The 17,901-nt window shown below is 46.2% G+C and overlaps 1 protein-coding gene across 15 annotated transcripts in view; it reads right to left on the reverse strand.

Moving 5' to 3' along the window:
* Window positions 1-17,901, reverse strand: part of snx13 (sorting nexin 13) — a 310,603-nt gene that overhangs the window by 41,619 nt on the left and 251,083 nt on the right. For all 15 annotated transcript variants that reach the window (XM_085988419.1, XM_085988416.1, XM_085988415.1 and 12 more), the window contains 2 exons: window positions 16,282-16,386; window positions 12,206-12,338 (listed from right to left, as the gene is read on the reverse strand). In XM_085988419.1, coding sequence (XP_085844545.1) covers window positions 12,206-12,338; window positions 16,282-16,386 — 238 coding nt within the window. The remainder of the gene's footprint in view (window positions 1-12,205; window positions 12,339-16,281; window positions 16,387-17,901) is intronic.

Raw genomic sequence — 17,901 nt, forward strand, 5'->3', positions numbered from 1 at the left:
GACTATGAATGTTTCTGCAGATATTACTCTAAGAAAACTTCAAAGTGCACTTGCATCATCCGAGATACAACACCTTGGAGCTCAAATCTGTACCTTTGAAGTTTAAACTTCTGTCATGGTGCAACTAGGCTGCACTGTGCATATGGTTATTTGGTGTACAACTGTACAAACACTAGGTACTCCAGTTATTTAAATGAGTATGCAAGAAGCATTTTTCAACAGTGGCCGGACCTCAACAGTAATCACAGTAAATAAACTCTGAACTTGTTAGGACCTGCAAGCTGATTTTATCACAGCTGAGTATTGACTTGAGTATTAACATCTTCTGAGTACAAATTGAATTATTCTTACATTGAATACATTAAAAAGTCAAAATTGATGTACCGTTAATAATTATAACATTTGCGTGATTATATTGTATGTAAATGTTTATTTCCACAGACCTGCTAAATTTCAATAGGCTACTTCTCATCAACCTCTTAATACTATGTTATTGAAAGTGTCACAACTAAAAATATAGGAACAATAGGAATAAAGACACACATAATTGCAGTCACAGTTACAAAGGATGTCCTTTGTGACTTTGATTAGGGTTGCTATGGTGCTGTGGCAGGGTTGGAAACCTGATTGGAGAGATTCAAACATGCAAATATAACACCTGCTTAAAAAAGGGGAGAGGGACAAACCAGGCAACTACAGGCCATGTCACCTTAATGCCATTGGTGGAGAAACTTTTAGAGACAATAATCCGGGACAAAATTAATTGGCGTTTGGAAAAGTTTGGGCTCATCAATGAAAGTCAGCATGGATCTGTTAAAGGCAAATCATGCTTGACTAACTTGATTGAGTTCTTTGAAGTAAGAGAGAGGGTTGATGAGGGTAGTACGGTTCATGCTATGTTTATGGACATTCAAAAGAGTTTGACAAAGTACAACATAATAGACTTGTTAGAAAAATTGAAGCACATGGGATTAAAGGGGCAGTGGCAGCGTGGAATCAAAATTGGCTAAGGGACAGAAAGCAGAGTGTAGTGGTGAACGGTTGTTTTACATACTGGAGGGAAGAATACAGTGGTATTCCCCTGGGGTCAGTAGTAGGACCACTGCTCTTTTTGATATAGATTAATGACCTAGACTTGGGTATACAGATGTAATAGCAGAGCACTTGGAAAACAGTGGCAGGATCGGACAAAGTCAACATGGATTTACAAAGGGTAAATTGTGCTTGACTAATCTACTGGAATTTCTTGAGGATGTAACTGGTAAAATAGATAAGGGAGAACCAGTGGATGTGGTGTATTTGGACTTTCAGAAGGCTTTCGATAAGGTCCCACACAAGAGATTAGCGTGTAAAGTTAAGGCACATGGGATTGGGGGCAAGGTACTGACGTGGATAGAGAACTGGTTGGCAGACAGAAAGCAAAGAGTTGGAATAAACGTTTTTTTCCCCCCAAGTGGCAGGCAGTGACTAGTGGGGTACCGCAGGGATCGGTCCTTGGACCCCAGCTATTCACAATATATATTAATGATCTGGACAAGGGAACTAGATGTAAAATCTCCAAATTTGCAGACGACACAAAGCTGGGTGGGCGTGTGTGCTGTGAGGAGGATGCCGAGAAACTCCAGGATGATTTGGACAGGTTGGTAATTGGGCAGAAGCATGACAGATGCAATATAACGGGGATAAATCTGAGGTTATCCACTTTGGTGTCAAAAACAGGAAGGCAGATTATTATCTGAATGGCAATAGATTGGGAGACGGGGAAGTGCAACGAGACCTGGGTGTCCTCGTGCACCAGTCGCTGAAGGTAAGCATGCAGGTGCAGCAGGCGGTTAAGAAGGCAAATGGTATGTTGGCCTTCGTAGCGAGAGGGTTTGAGTACAGGAACAAGGATGTCTTGCTGCAGTTGTACAGGGCCTTGGTGAGACCACATCTTGAGTATCGTGTGCAGTTTTGGTCGCCTTATCTGAGGAAGGATGTTCTTGCCATGGAAGGAGTTCAGCGAAGATTCACCAGGCTGATACCTGGGATGGCAGGAATGACGTATGAGGAGAGATTGGGTCGATTGGGCTTATACTCGCTGGAGTTTAGAAGATTGAGAGGGGATCTCATTGAAACGTATAAAATTCCGACAGGACTGGACAGACTAGATGCAGGAAGAATGTTCCCGATGGTCAGGAAGTCCAGAACCAGGGGTCACAGTCTAAGGATAAGGGGTAGGCCATTTAGGACAGAAATGAGGAGGAATTTCTTCACCCAGAGAGTGGTGAACCTGTGGAATTCTCTACCACAGAAGGCAGTAGAGGCCAATTCATTAAATATATTCAAGAAGGAGTTGGATATATTTCTCAAGGCTAAAGGGATCAATGGGTATGGGGAGAAAGCAGGGACGGGTACTGAATTTGGATGATCAGCCATGATCGCATTGAATGGCGGAGCAGGCTCGAGGGGCCGAATGGCCTGCTCCTATCCTATCTTCTATAATTTTAAAGTTATGTAGTAAATAATGAGGAAGATAGTAACAGACTTCAGGAGGACATAGACAGACTGGTGAAATAGGCAGACACATGGCAGATGAAATTTAATGCAGAGAAGTGTGAAGTGATACATTTTGGAAGGCAGAATGAGGAAAAACAATATAAACGAAATGAAACAATTTTAAAGGAGGTGAAGGAACAGAGACATCTGTGGGTATATGTACACTAATCTTGGAAGGTGCACAAGGCTGTTAAAAAAGCATATGGGATCCTTGGCTTTATTAATAGAGGCATAGAGTACAAAAGCAAGGAAGTTATGCTAAACCATTATGAAACACTAGTTAGCCCTCAGCTGGAGTAGTGTGTTCAATTCTGGACACCAGACTTTAGGAAGGATGTCAAGGCCTTAGAGAAGGCACAGAAGAGATTTACTGGAGTGATACCAGGGATGAGGGACTTCAGTTATGTGGAGAGACTGGAGAAGCTGGGGTTGTTCTCCTCAGAGCAAAGAAGGTTAAGAGGAGATTTGATAGAGGTGTTCAAAAACATGAACAGCTTTGATAGGGTAAATAAGGGGAAACTGTTTCCAGCGATGGTAGATAAGGAGAAAGTGTTCCCAGTGCCAGAAGGGTCGGAAACCAGAGAACACAGATTTATGATTGGCAAAAGAACCAGACATGGGGAAATATTTTTTTTCTTTTTATACAGTGATTTGTTGTAATCTGGAATGCACTGCCTGAAAGGGTGGTGGAAGCAGATTCAATGGTACCTTTCAAAAGGAAATCGGATAAATACTTGAAGGGAAAACATTTTTTATTCGTTTATGGGATGTGGGTGTCGCTGGCAAGGCCAGCATTTATTGCCCATCCCTAATTACCCTCGAGAAGGTGGTGGTGAGCCGCCTTCTTGAACTGCTGCAGTCCGTGAGGTGAAGCTACTCCCACAGTGCTGTTAGGGAGGAAGTTCCAGGATTTTGACCCAGCGACGATGAAGGATCGGTGATATACTTCTAAGTCAGGATGGTGTGTGACTTTGAGGGTAACTTGGAGGTGGTGATGTTCCCATGCGTCTGCTGCCCTTGTCCTTCTAGGTGGAAGAGGTCGTGGGCTTGGGAGGTGCTGCTGAAGAAGCCATGGCGAGTTGCTGCGGTGTATCTTGTAGATGGTACACACTGCAGCCACGGTACGCCGGTGGTGGAGAGAGTGAATGTTTAAGGTGCTAGATGGGGTGTCAATCAAGTGGGCTGCTTTGTCCTGGGTGTTGTCGAGCTTCTTCAGTGTTGTTGGAGCTGCACTCATCCAGGCAAGTGGAGAGTATTCCATCACATTCCTTACTTGTGCCTTGTAGATGGTGGAAAGGCTTTGGGGAGTCAGGAGGCGAGACAATCGCCGCAGAATACCTAGCCTCTGACCTGCTCTTGTTGCCACAGTATTTATGTGGCTGGTCCAGTTAAGTTTCTGGTCAAGGGTGACCCCCAGGATGTTGATGGTGTGGGATTCGGCGATGGTAATGCTATTGAACGTCAAGGGGCGGTGGTTAGACTCTCATTTGTTGGAGATAGTCATTGCTTGGCACTTGTGTGGCACGAATATTACCTGCCACTTATCAGCCCAAGCCTGAACGTCATCCAGGTCTTGTTGCATGCGGGTATGGACTGCTTCATTAGCTGAGGAGTTGTGAATGGCACTGAACAGTGTGCAATCAGCAGCGAACATCCCCATTTCTGACCTTATGTTGGAGGGAAGGTCATTGATGAAGCAGCTGAAGATGGTTGGGCCTAGGACACTGCCCTGAGGAACTCCTGCAGCGATGTCGTGGGGCTATGATTGACCTTCAATCACCACAACCATCTTCCTTTGTGCTAGGTATGACTCCAGCCAGTGGAGAGTTTTCCCTCCGATTCCCATTGACTTCAGCTTTACTAGGGTTTCTTCATGCCACACTCGGTCAAATGCTGCCTTGATGTCAAGGGCAGTCACTCTCACCTCACCTCTGGAATTCAGCTCCTTTGTCCATGTTTGGTCCAAGGCTGTAATGAGGTCGGGAGCAGAGTGGTCGTGGCGGGACCCAAACTGGGCATCAGTGAGCAGGTTATAGGTGAGTAAGTGCCGCTTGATAGCACTGTCGATGACACCATCCATCACTTTGCTGATGATTGAGAGTAGACTGATGGGGCGGTAATTGGCCAGATTGGATTTGTCCTGCGTTTTGTGGACAGGACATACCTGGGCAGTTTTCCACATTGTCGGATAGATGCCAGTGTTGTAGCTGTACTGTAACAGCTTGGCTAGAGGCGCGGCTAGTTCTGGAGCACAAGTCTTCAGCACGATAGCCGGGATGTTGTTAGGGCCCATAGCCTTTGCTGTATCCAGTGTGCTCAGCCGTTTCTTGATATCACGTGGAGTGAATCGAATTGGCTGAAGACTGGCTGTGCTGGTGGGGACCTCAGGAGGAGGCTGATATGGATCATCCACTCGGCACTTCTGGCCGAAGATGATTGCAAACCCTTCAGCCTTGTATTTTGCACTCACGTGCTGGGCTCCACCATCATTGGGCTATGGGGAATTATAGGGCTATGGGGAAAGAGCAGGGGAGCAATGTTCCCATTAAGCTGCGCGGCTGTCTGTAGGTCCCACACAGGCTGCTTACTGGCTTTACAATGGAAAAAACGCACATGTGCGGGAATTTGAATGGGCCGCACAGCCTGTTAAAGGGGGCGCGCATCCCCCAAAAAATTAGAGGGAACATTGCAGGGGAGTGGGACCAATTGGATAGCTCTACTAAAGAGCCAGCATAGGCACGATGGGCCGAATGGCCCCCTTCTGTGTTGTTTCATTCTATGCTTCTATCTGAGTTATGCCAAGGAAAACATATACAGAAAAGCAGTAGCAAAATATTGCAGATGCTGGAAATCTGAAATAAAAACAGAAAAGGCTGTAAATACTCAGGTCAGGCAGCATCTTTGGAGAGAGAAACAGAGCTAATGTTGCAGGTTGTTGACCTTTTGTCAGAACTGGAAGAAGTTAAGAGATGCAACAGGTTTTAAGCAAGTACAGAGCCAGGAAAGGGGGCAGGAGAGGAAAGAAGAAAAGGGAAGGTCTGTGACAGTGTGGAAGGCAAGAGATATTAAATCAGAGTGGAAGTGTGTAAAGTGCCTAATTGAAAGACGAGGTGTTCATCGAGCTCCCGTTGAGCTTCATACGGCTCAATGGAAGCTCGAATAGCACCACCTCATCCTTTGATTAGGCCCGTCAGACTTCTGGACTCAACACGGAGTTCAACAATTTCAGATCACAACCACTGCTTCCCATTTACAGATCCTACAGAAGAACATAAGAAATAGGAGCAGGAGTAGGCCATTCAGCCCTTCGAGCCTGTTCGGCCATTCAGTAAGATCACGGCCGATCATCTACCTCAATTCCACCTTCCTGCACTATTCCCAAATACCTCGAGTCCCTTAGTGTCCTCTAGAACCGTCTCATTTATTTACTTGTCCCATTACCACTTCCTTTTGCTTGCACCATCATCTCTTTCATCAACAACAACTACTTGTACTTATATAGCACCTTTAGCATAGTAAAACATCCCAAGGTGCTTCACAGGAGTATTAAAAGAGAAAAAAATTTGATACCGAGCCACATAAGGAGAAATTAGGGCAGGTGACCAAAAGCTTGGCCAAAGAGCTGGGTTTTAAGGAGCGTCTTAAAGGAGGAAAGAGAGGTAGCGAGGCAGAAAGGTTTAGGCAGGGAACTCCAGAGCTTAGGGTCTAGGCAAAAGAAGGCACGGCCACCAATGGTTGATCAATTATAATCAGGGATGCTCGAGAGGGCAGAATTAGAGGAGCGCAGATATCTCGGGGGGTGGGGTTGTGGGGCTAAAGGTGACGAGGCCATGGAGGGATTTGAAAACAAGGATGAGGATTTTGAAATCGAGGCACTGCTTAACCGGGAACCAATGTAGGTCAGTGAGCACAGGGGTAATGGGTGAACGGGACTTGGTGTGAATTAGGACACGGGTAGCAGAGTTTTGGATGACCTCAAGTTTACGTAGGGTAGAATGTGGGAGGCCAGCCAGGAGTGCATTGGAATAGTTAAGTCTAGAGGTAACAAAGGCATGGATGAGGGTTTCAGCAGCGGATGTGCTGAGGCCAGGGTGGAGATGGGCAATGTTACGGAGGTGGAAATAGGCGGTCTTTGTTATGCTGCGGATATGTGGTCAGAAGCTCATTTCAGGGTCAAATATGACACCAAGGTTGCGAACAGTGTGGTTCAGCCTCAGACAGATGTTAGGGAGAGGGATGGCTAGGGAACGGAGTTTGTGATGGAAACAGAAAACAATGGCTTTGGTCTTCCCAATATTTAATTGGAGAAAATTTCTGCTCATCCAGAACTGGATGTCGGACAAGCAGTCTGACAATTTAGAGACCGTGGAGGGGTCGAGAAAAGTGGTAGTGAGCTAGAGCTGGGTGTCATCAGCGTACATGTGGAAACGGACGCTGTGTTTTCAGATGATGTTGCCAGGGAGCAACATGTAGATGAGAAATAGGAGGGGGCCAAGGATAGATCCTTGGGGGACAGAGTTAACGATGCGGGAGCAGGAAGAGAAGCCGTTGCAGGTGATTCTCTGGCTACGATTAGATACATAAGAATGGAACCAGGCGAGTGCAGTCCCATCCAGCTGGATGACGGTGGTGAGGTTTTGGAGAAGGATGGAGTGGTCAACCATGTCAAAGGCTGCAGACAAGTCAAGAAAGATGAGGAGGGATAGTTTACCTTTGTCAGTCACAAAGGATGTCATTTGTGACTTTGATGAAAGCTGTTTCGGTACTGTGGCAAGGGCAGAAACCTCATTGGAGGGATTCAAGCATGGAATTGCGGGAAAGATGGGCACGGATTTGGGAGGCGACAACACATTCAAGGACTTGAGGAAAGGGAGGTTGGAGATGGGGCGGTAGTTTGCAAGGTCAGAGGAGTCAAAGGTTGTTTTTTTGAGAGGGGTGATGACGGCAGATTTGAGGAAGAGGGACACAGTACTGAGGAGAGAGAACCGTTAACAATGTCAGCTAACATGGGAGCCAGAAAAGGAAGTTGGGTGGTCAGCAGTTTGGTGGGAATATGGTCGCGGGAGGAGGAAGTGAGTCTCATGGACAAAATGAGCGCGGAAAGCTCATGAGGGGAGATCGGAGAGAAATTGGAGAAAGATGCCAGCTCAGGGCTAGAGCAGGGGGGGAGTTTGAGGAAGTTTGGCCCAGTGGGCATGGGGAAGGAAGGGAAGTGGCAGAAGCAGCTGAACAGATGGTCTCAATCTTGGAGACAAAGAAGTCCATGAGCTCCTCACACTCTTTGTCGGAGGTGAGGGTGGAGGAGACAAGGGAGAGGGGTTTAAGAAGGTTAGCAGTAGACTAGGAGCCGCGGTTTATCTTTGCATTCCAGAATGATTCTGGAATAGTGAGCAATTTTGCCAGACGAGAGCAGGACCCGATAATGCTTTATGTGGTCCAGCCAGATTTGGCGGTGAATGGCTAAACCAGTTGTCCACCATATCCAGTCAAGTCTGCGTCCCTTGGACTTAAGGGAGCGAAGATGAGGTCCGTACTGGGGGAACGGCCAGGGTGAGAGAGAGTAATTGTTTTAATAGGGACTAGGGCATCAAAGGTGGTGGTGAGGGTGTGGTTGAGCAGATCGGTAGCTGCAGAAATGTCATGGTGAATGGAGGGCCAAAGGCTGGACAGTTGGGATTTCATAAGTGCAGTTGTAAGAGAGTTTTTTCCAGGGGCGGACACAGAAGGAAGTAGGGTTGGGTGGGGGGGTGGGGGTGTGGAAGGGGGATGTGGGTGGAGAGCAATATGAGGAAATGGTCAGAGATGGCCTTATCTGCGATTGACATGATGGGAGAAGCAAGGCCACGAGATATGGCAAGGTCAAGGAGGTGGCCGTGAGTAAGGGTTGGGGAGTTTACGTGGAGGGAGAGATTAAGGGAGGATAGGAGGCTAGTGAACTCGGTAATTTAAATTACTCCTGCTTTCCACCCTATTACAGACTCTGCTGTGTTTATTTGCAACACCGGAGAGTTGGACCAGATTTCTGATTGGTCTCCTTAGAGGACAAGACACACCCAACAGTTTGTCTGGTATGTGTAATTTGATCCTGCTTGCTATAGAACAGTCTGCAATGTGTAATTTAACCCAACCTTGTCACGCAGCTTACACATTCTTCCCCCATTTCCACTGTTCGCGCCATGCTCTAAGCACCCCCAGCCTGCCCGAGTTCCTGACCTTCTACACCCCCGCCGAGCTCCTGACCTTCTCCTCCCTGCCACAACTGCCCGAGTTCCTGACCTTCTCCACCCTGAGCTTCCGACCTTCTCCTCCCCCCACCCCACTGAGCTCCTGACCTTCTCACCTACACCAGCACCCCCAATGAGCTCCTGACCTTCTCCCCTACACCCCGCACCCCCCCCGCCCCGCTCCCCTATTTCCGTTGGTTGGGGAGTCTAGGACTAGGGGCATAGTCTAAAAATTAGAGCCAGACCTTTCAGGAGTGAAATTAGGAAACACTTCTACACACAGTGTTAATTTTAAATCTGTGACTGATAGATTTTGTTAACCAATCCTGCAGATTGGAGGGTGGCAAATGTAACCCTATTATTTAAAAAAGGAGGGAGCGAAAACAGGGAACCACAGACCGGTTAGCCTAACATCAGTAGCAGAGAAAATGCTGGAGTCTATTATAAAGGATATGATAACTGGACATTTAGAAAATAGCAACGGAATTAGACAAAGTCAACATGGATTTATGAAAGGGAAATCGTGTTTGACAAACCTACTGGAGTTTTTTGAGAATATAACTGGTAGAATAGATAAGGGAGAACCAGTGGATGTGGTGTATTTGGATTTTCAGGAGGCCTTTGATAAAGTCCCACATAAGAGGTTAGTGTGCAAAATTAAAGCACATGGGATTGGGGGTAATATACTGGCATGGATTGAAAATTGGTTAACAGACAGGAAACAGAGAGTAGGAATAAATGGGTCTTTTTCAGAGTGGCAGGCAGTGACTAGTGGGGTACCGCAGGGATCAGTGCTTGGGTCCCAGCTATTCACAATATATATCAATGATTTGGATGAGGGAACCAAATGTAATATTTCCAAGTTTGCTGATGAAATGAAACTAGGTGGGATTGAGAGTTGTGCGGAGGATGCAAAAAGGCTTCAAGGTGATTTAGACAAGTTGAGTGAGTGGGCAAATACATGGCAGATGCAGTATAACGTGGATAAATGTGAAGTTATCCACTTTGGTAGGAAAAACAGAAAGGCAGAGTATTATTTAAATGGTGATAGATTGGGAAATGTTAATGTACAAAGGGACCTGGGTGTCCTTGTACACCAGTCACTGAAAGCAAACATGCAGGTGCAGCAAGCGGTTCGGAAGGCAAATGGCATGTTGGCCTTCATTGCAAGAGGATTTGAGTACAGGAGCAAGGATGTCTTACTACAGTTATACAGGGCCTTGGTGGGACCACACCTGGAGTACTGCAGTTTTGGTCTCCTTACCGAAGAAAGGATATACTTGCCATAGAGGGAATGCAGCGAAGGTTCACCAGACTAATTCCTGGGATGGCAGGACTGTCGTATGAGGCGAGATTGGGTCAACTAGGCCTGTATTCACTAGAGTTTAGAAGAATGAGGGGGCATCTCATTGAAATGTATAAAATTCTGACAGGGCTAGACAGACTGGATGCAAGGAGGATGTTTACCCTGGCTGAGGGGTCTACAACGAGGGGCCACAGTCTCAGGATATGGGGTAGGACATTTAGGACTGAGATGAGGAGAAATTTCTTCACTCAGAAGGTGATGAACCTGTGGCATTCTCTACCACAGAAGGCTGTGGAGGCCAAGTCACTGAATATATTTAAGAAGGAGATAGATAGATTTCTAGACACAAAAGGCATCAAGGGGTATGGGGAGAGAGCGGGAATATGGTATTGAGATAGAGGATCAGCCATGATCATACTGAATGGTGGAGCAGGCTCGAAGGGCCGAATGGCCCACTCCTGCTCCTATTTTTCTGTTTCTATGTATTAAGGGATATGGGCCAAAGGCAGGTATATGGAGTTAGGTCGCAGATCAGCCATGATCTCACTGAATGGCGGAACAGGCTCAAGGGGCTCAATGGCCTACTCCTGTTCCTACATTCCGCGGCCGTGGCCTAGTGCTTAGGCCTGTGCCTGCCAAACATAGGAGGACAAGGGCCCTCCGGTACGCATGCGCAGACGCAACGTTGGGTGTGCATGCGCATTCTTTTGGGGGCGGGACGGTGTTTAGGCTCCGTCCCCATACGGTGTGCATGCGCAGGGGGACACAGAAGACCTTGTGCAAATAATCAGTGCTCTTGGTATCCTCTAGACCCATCTTGTTTCTTTACTTGGTCCTATTACCATTCCCTTTTGCTCGCACCATCATCTCTTTTGTCGTTTAATCACTCCTGCCTTCCACCCTATTACAGACCTTCCCTTATGTTTTTTTCCTCCCCCTCCTTTGCCTGCCTCTGTACTTGCTTAAAACCTGTTGCATCTCTAACTTCTTCCAGTACTGACAAAAAGTCAACGACCTGAAATGTTAACTCTGTTTTTCTCTCCACAGATGCTGCCTGACCTGCTGAGTATTTGCAGCATTTCCTGTTTTTATTGCAGAAAAGCAGAATTATTTTTGTCATATGCTCTTAAACTACCAGGGTGAAGTATTTGAGGCACATGTCTGTTAGCTGCCTCTGCTGGCGCCTTGCTGCAAGTTATAGTGATCAAGTTACCTGGAGCCTTGAGTTTCCATTCAGATTTACACATTCAGAATCTGAAGTACACCATATAATGGCCCAGAAATTCGGTTCTCCACGGGTGAGTACGCAAGGGGTGCTCACCCGTAAGCCCAATGGAAGTGCCGGTTTCATGCATGTACTGCGCATGCGCAGGAAACCGGCACTTCCATTCCCCTGAAAGAAGGGGTTCAGAGTTCGAATGCGTGCGCAGGAGCGGCTGCGCATCGAACTTATGTTTTTTATTGCAGTTTTCCCGGGAGGGTAAGTCTCCAGAAGTTACACATATAAAAAGCAGTCGCAAGGCCTGCTTTTTAAAAGGTAAAGTGGTGAATTAATTAAAATTAAAACATTTTTTCCACAGGTTTATTATTTGTAAATACTTTAAAGAAAGGTAAGTTTATTTTTTAGCCCCATTAGAAAATAAAATTATTTTTTTCAAAAATTTAAATTGTTTAAAATAGTTATTTAATGTAATTTATAGTTTATTTAAAAAATGTGATTTAAAAAAAAAAAATTATTTGAAGATTTAGTGATGTTTTGGGGTTTGTAGTATTTATAAGTTTGACAGCCCTTCCTGTCAAACTTATGAATGAAGCATTCCCTGCTCCGATTGGCTCCCCATGGCCCACGTGATCCCAGGGGACGCATGGAACTAACTGCGCCCCTGGGATACACAAGCACTGCGCGCCGGCAGTTGGAGCAGGCCCAGGATCGGAATTCTACGGGGGCCCACAGCACAATGGCCGGCGCGCAAGGCAAGTGCAGGTCGGGGGCTTACACCCACGGGAAATCCTTGACCCGAATTTCTGGGCCATGATGTTAGAAGGTTTCAGTAGATAATTCTGTACTTGGCTCCAAGGCAATGTAGTAACGGTTGCTATAGAATAAATTATATTTATGAATACATTATTCACATACCCAAATCTCCGTCATCTGACCCTCTGATACTTGGATCTTTCAACATGTCTAACTCAGCCAACATCCGCACATAAAGTGGGTTTTGCCTGAAAGAGGGGTAGAATTGCTCATCCTTCAGCATCATGTCATAGACCTTTATAAAAATGTAAACACACATCAGTTTTCTAAAAGACATAACACTTCCTACATTTGTACAAAAATTTCAACATTTGGATTGTCACAAGATGGCACAAGGGGTCCTAGGACCCCAGCTGTTCACAATATATATTAATGATCTGGACGAGGGAATTGGATGTAATATCTCCAAATTTGCAGACGACACAAAGCTGGGTGGGAGGGTAAGCGGTGAGGAGGATGTCGTGAAACTCCAGTACGATTTGGACAGATTGGGGGATTGGGCAGAAACATGGCAAATGCACTATAATGTGGATAAATGTGAGGTTATCCACTTTGGTGGCAAAAACAGGAAGGCAGATTATTATTTCAATGGTAATAGATTGGGAGAAGGGGAAGTGCAAAGAGACCTGGGTGTTCTTGTGCACCAGTCGCTGAAGGTAAGCATGCAGGTGCAGCAGGCGGTTAAGAAGGCAAATGATATGTTGGCCTTCGTAGCAAGAGGGTTCGAGTACAGGAACGAGGATGTCTTGCTACAGTTGTACAGGGCCTTGGTGAGACCACACCTTGAGTATTGTGTGCAGTTTTGGTCGCCTTACCTGAGGAAGGACGTTCTTGCCATGGAAGGAGTGCAGCGAAGATTCACCAGGCTGATACCTGGGATGGCAGGAATGACGTATGAGGAGAGATTGTGTCGATTGGGCTTATACTCACTGGAGTTTAGAAGATTGAGAGGGGATCTCATCGAAACCTATAAAATTCTGTCAGGCCTGGACAGACTAGATGCAGGAAGGATGTTTATAATGGCCGGGGAGTCCAGAACCAGGGGTCATAGTCTAAGGATAAGGGGTAAGCCATTTAGGACTGAAATGAGGAGGAATTTCTTCACCCAGAGAGTGGTGAACCTGTGGCATTCTCTGCCACAGAGGGCGGTGGAGGCCAGTTCATTAAATATATTCAAAAAAGAGTTGGATATATTTCTTAAGGCTAAAGGGATCAAGGGATATGGGGAGAAGGCAGGGACAGGGTACTGAATTTGGATGATCAGCCATGATCTCATTGAATGGCGGAGCAGGCTCGAAGGGCCGGATGGCCTACTCCTGCTCCTATCTTCTACGTTTCTATTGTGCAGTAAACGTAATCATTTTGCACCCATGATCCCTCACTATGCCAAGGTCCAAACTCAGCCATGTCACTGAGAAAGCACCGATGGGAAAACATCTAACAACCTGAAGGGACCGGAAATAGAACCTGTTCCATTCTGGTGCTGTTCTTAGCAGTTGGCTCAGAGCAGTACTGGCAGAGATCTGGTTTCAGATCACACGCCTATCTGCTGCACTGCAGTTGGTGGGTGCGGAGAATGAGGAGAAATACACACGCATTTGGATTGCAGAAACTACATTTTGTATTTTTCATCAAACTTTAACAGCTTCCCCAGGGAACTGTTTGGTAGGCTTTCCCAGATCATCTGGGGGAGGAGATAATGGTCATTTCTGCTCAAGGAGGACTCCATGCAGATTGAATTGGAAAAGCACAGTTGACAGTACCACGAATATTCTGCATCTTTCAGCCTTTCTAAATATCTCAGCCTAGACTATCCATCCATCAGTAATGGGAGTACATCTTCTGGGGGGACATGCAGGATTTCAGCCTGCTGCAAAAATGCACCCTCGACTTCGGTTGATTTTCCGTCAGATTGGGGGTGGAGCCTCCGTGCTGCCTGTAAAAGTCACCAAGATCTTTTGGTGACTACTCTTCCGCCTGTGTGCAAGGCCATGCTCTGAGCGCTTAGATGTGCCCCTTGAGCCCAGCAGTCAAAGATGCAAATCATGGAAATATGATGTAGAGTATATTCCCCAGATTTGTATTTCATTGTAATATGTTCGATACAGACAGATGTACTGTCCACTGCTGGGCCTGGGATGTGGAAAATGGAGAGGGGTACAGAAAACAGCAAAGACGTGGCAGAGTGCATCCCTAAGCAATTTTCCAACCCCAACTACCCCGGATCTGCTAAGAAATTGACAGGGGATCTGTAGAAAATCTAGGCCCTCTATTTGCAGTAATTGTTTAATATGAGCATTTTCTGACACCTTGGGCTGAATTTTAATGGGGAAGGCGGGTTGTGGGGCTCCGAAGTGGTCGAGAAATCAGGGAGGACGGTTTCCCGCAGGCTCTGACGAATTTAACGGCAGGGTCCGATTTGCATGGGAAGCCTCTGTTTCCTGCCCGCAGCCAGCAGCCAGCGGTTGGCTAGCTCCGGGCGGGTAGGCCGGCGGCACTAGGCTGGAAAGAGGAGGGGTCGCATTGGAGCCGGGTTTGGGGTGGGAGCCAGACGAGAATGGGAGGGCCGGGGGGGTCCAAAGAAACTGTCTGAAGGGATCGTTGGCCGGGCGAGCACCGTTTGTGGGTGGGGGAGGGACAGCTGAGGATCGAGGGCTGGGAGCAGCACGGGGAGGGCCAGAGGAGCTGGTGTCTGCAAAGCTCGGAGAACCAGAGGAGTGTGGGGGTGGGCTGCCCTGAGGAACATCAGCGGGGTGTGGGGGAATCAGAGGCCTGGGGGGTGAGGCAGGAAATCGGATGACTCATTGGGGTGGTTCGGCATGGACCCTGGATTCAGGAGTGTAAAGGCACTTACCTCCTGGATCCAGCAGTACTCACCTTGCTTTAGCTGGCAGGTTTCACGAGGCCTGCAAAACCCAACTAGCTAAAGTTAAATTCAAAGTGAAGATTAAAGCAGAGGCTTTCAGCCTCATTATAACCTTTAAATAGACGACCCACCTCCTGGCAGCGGATTGGCTGCCCGCCACGCCTCCCTTAAAACCAGAAGTGGGCAGGTTGGAGGCAGGTTCTGGTCGGGATTCAGATTTTTAATACATTAACTTCCCACACACCCCCAACCCACCCATTTTTTAGGTTAAAATTACCCTTCTTTGGAACTCTAAATCTTCCTCGGTTCTCATTTGAACAGGTACACACGTATACAGCAAAACAAAACATAGGGGCTCGATTAATACGGAGGGTGGAATCTGAAGCAGGGCAAGGACCCAAACGGTGTCATCAGTGCGAAGCTCAGCCGATTTTAACAGCCGGGCCTCATTTGTATGTAGCTTGTTGGCTTTCCGCACAAATTCACTACCTCGCCATGGCAGGAGCAGGATTTTGAGCGACAGGAAGCCATCATTGGAGACCCACAGAACAGTTCTCAGTACTAAGGTAGCTTGACTGGGAGGGTCAGCAGGCGATGGGGAGTGAACCTAGGGCAGGGGAGGTCCATGGTTTCCTTGTGGGATCCGAAGGAGCAGAGTTTTCCTGTGGGTTCGGAGGGACTCGATTAATACGGAGGGCGGGATCTCAAGCAGGCACAGAACCCAAACGGTATCATCGGTGTGAACGTCAGCTGATTTTAACAACCAGGCCTCATTTGCATGTAGCTTGTCAGCATTCTGGGAAGTTGCTGCTCTTATTTTAACTGTCCCCCACCTGGTTTCTGAAGGGCAGGGGGACAGGGATTAACATATCTCAGTAACCTGTTTGAGATTCGAATTCCGGATTAGCTGCAGTACTAAGATTGGCTAAACCCGGATTTAAAAAATAATGATACATAACTATTGCCGTCATGATTTGTATATTTAGTCAAATTAATTTTGAAATATCTGGCAACAGAATGTTCAATTCTCAGAGAACCTGCAGTTTGAATCACAGTTTCAACTGACATTCAGACTCGTCCGCTCTTATGGACTACGTTTAGCAAGTTAGTTTGATGGAGCAATTTTTAAAAATGAAAAATTCCCAGCACTTTTGCTATTCTGTAAATACACTCCTTTTCTCACTCAATTATGGAGTGGCACTGAAGTTGGTAATGGAAAAATCCACTTTCCAGAGTGCTCCAATCTTCTAGCACAAGTGCCGGAGAAAGAGGGAGGGCAGCTAACAAAGTGCAAGTTTTTCTTCAAACCTACTTTTCTTTGAATATCATCAAATATTTCTGGTGTGGGATCCTCATAATTTAACTTTTCTGCCAATTTAGCAACCAAATTATCATCCACGTGGACTCTTGGAGATGCCTGGTAAAGGAGAGAAAAAAGATCTCATTGGTAATTCAACAATCTTCCACTAAATGCGTATTAATCACCGCTTATTTTGTTTCTGCCATTGGCATTAGTAACATTTAAATTTTTCAAATGTGCGATTGAAGTAACCGTATATTTTTTGCCAGTTACAGTACTCACAATAGCAGCTTCCCTTTTTGAACAAGGGACTCCTCCAAACATATTTCCCCCTCTCCCTGGCAAATCCCACCGAGTGGAGGAAGTGAAATAGCACCTTTCAATTTAAGAAGTGTTATGGGCTGGTATCCTGAAACCTAGATACTACCTATTCGCGTGAAGGACAAAAATGTAAGATTTATAACCTATTCTTTCTCAGCTGCAGAAACTAAAGTTAAGACAGTCCTGGCATCCCACAAGCAAAAAATCTCGGATATTGGCCCAACATTTGCGATCGGAGGCTTCCCGCGGGCGGATGCCTCTGACCTGTAAAATATCTACGCATTTACCTGGTGGCCTGGGAGATATGGAGGCTTGTGATCCTAGTCCTCTCCGGGTATGCGCGGGCAGAGGTCCACGTATCCCAGGGGCACGTGCGGTTCACAAGCGCCCTTGGGATCACGTGGGCCGGCCCAACCAATAAAAGGGAATCTCTATTCATACTTATGAGAGTTCTGTACGTATGGAATGCCCATAAGTATGAATGGGCATCACTTAAATACACAAACACATGAAATACATTTTTTTTTAATTACATATTTAAAATGCCATTTAATTAAATATTTTAAACAAATATTTAATTTTTTGAATATGTTTTAATGGGGCTAAAAATAAACTCGCCTTATTGGACAGGGTTTTTAATGTATAAATGAGTGATAACATTTTATTTTTCTATTTTTTAAAACTCATACTGGTAAAAGCAGGCCTTACGCCTGCTTTTATGAGGCGTAAGAATTTCTCGGGCATTCAGCGGGCGAAAGTTGGGCAAATAGCCCAACTCTCCACCCACAGAGGCCCATCTCCCAGGGATACGGAGGATCTTGACAGATCACAAGTTCCGGGTTTTAGCACATGCGCTTCACATGCCTAAACCCGGAACTTGCACGGCCCCTACCAGCGCATGCGCACCTCGTACGCACCCGTAGGGGTCACAAAATATGACCCATTGTTAAAAATGAATGTTCCAATATATCAAAGACTGATGAAATTACAAGATGCATGGTGTTTAGAGATTAGCTGATTTAACAGTCCTGTACATAATCTGACTTTGAGGTACCAACAAATATTTGTAAAAACAGAATGTCTTCACTAGTTAGTGATCTTGGCCAAGGACCAAGCTATCTTCAGACACCAGCTCAAGATCACATGTGCAGTAATAATGGAGTTACAACTTTATATGATGCAGAGAAAGGTAAATTTGTCAAATCAGTTGCTCTTCAAATATATTTTATACGGCACGTACCATGGGTTGGGCAAGGTACAAGTGGGAAAATCAGGAAGGATGTCTGCCCTCAAAGATTTTCAGCTCAAATT

This window comes from Somniosus microcephalus, chromosome 5, assembly GCF_052327205.1.
Source record: "Somniosus microcephalus isolate GS21.2 chromosome 5, FLI_Smic_1.0, whole genome shotgun sequence".
Lineage (NCBI taxonomy): Eukaryota > Metazoa > Chordata > Chondrichthyes > Squaliformes > Somniosidae > Somniosus > Somniosus microcephalus.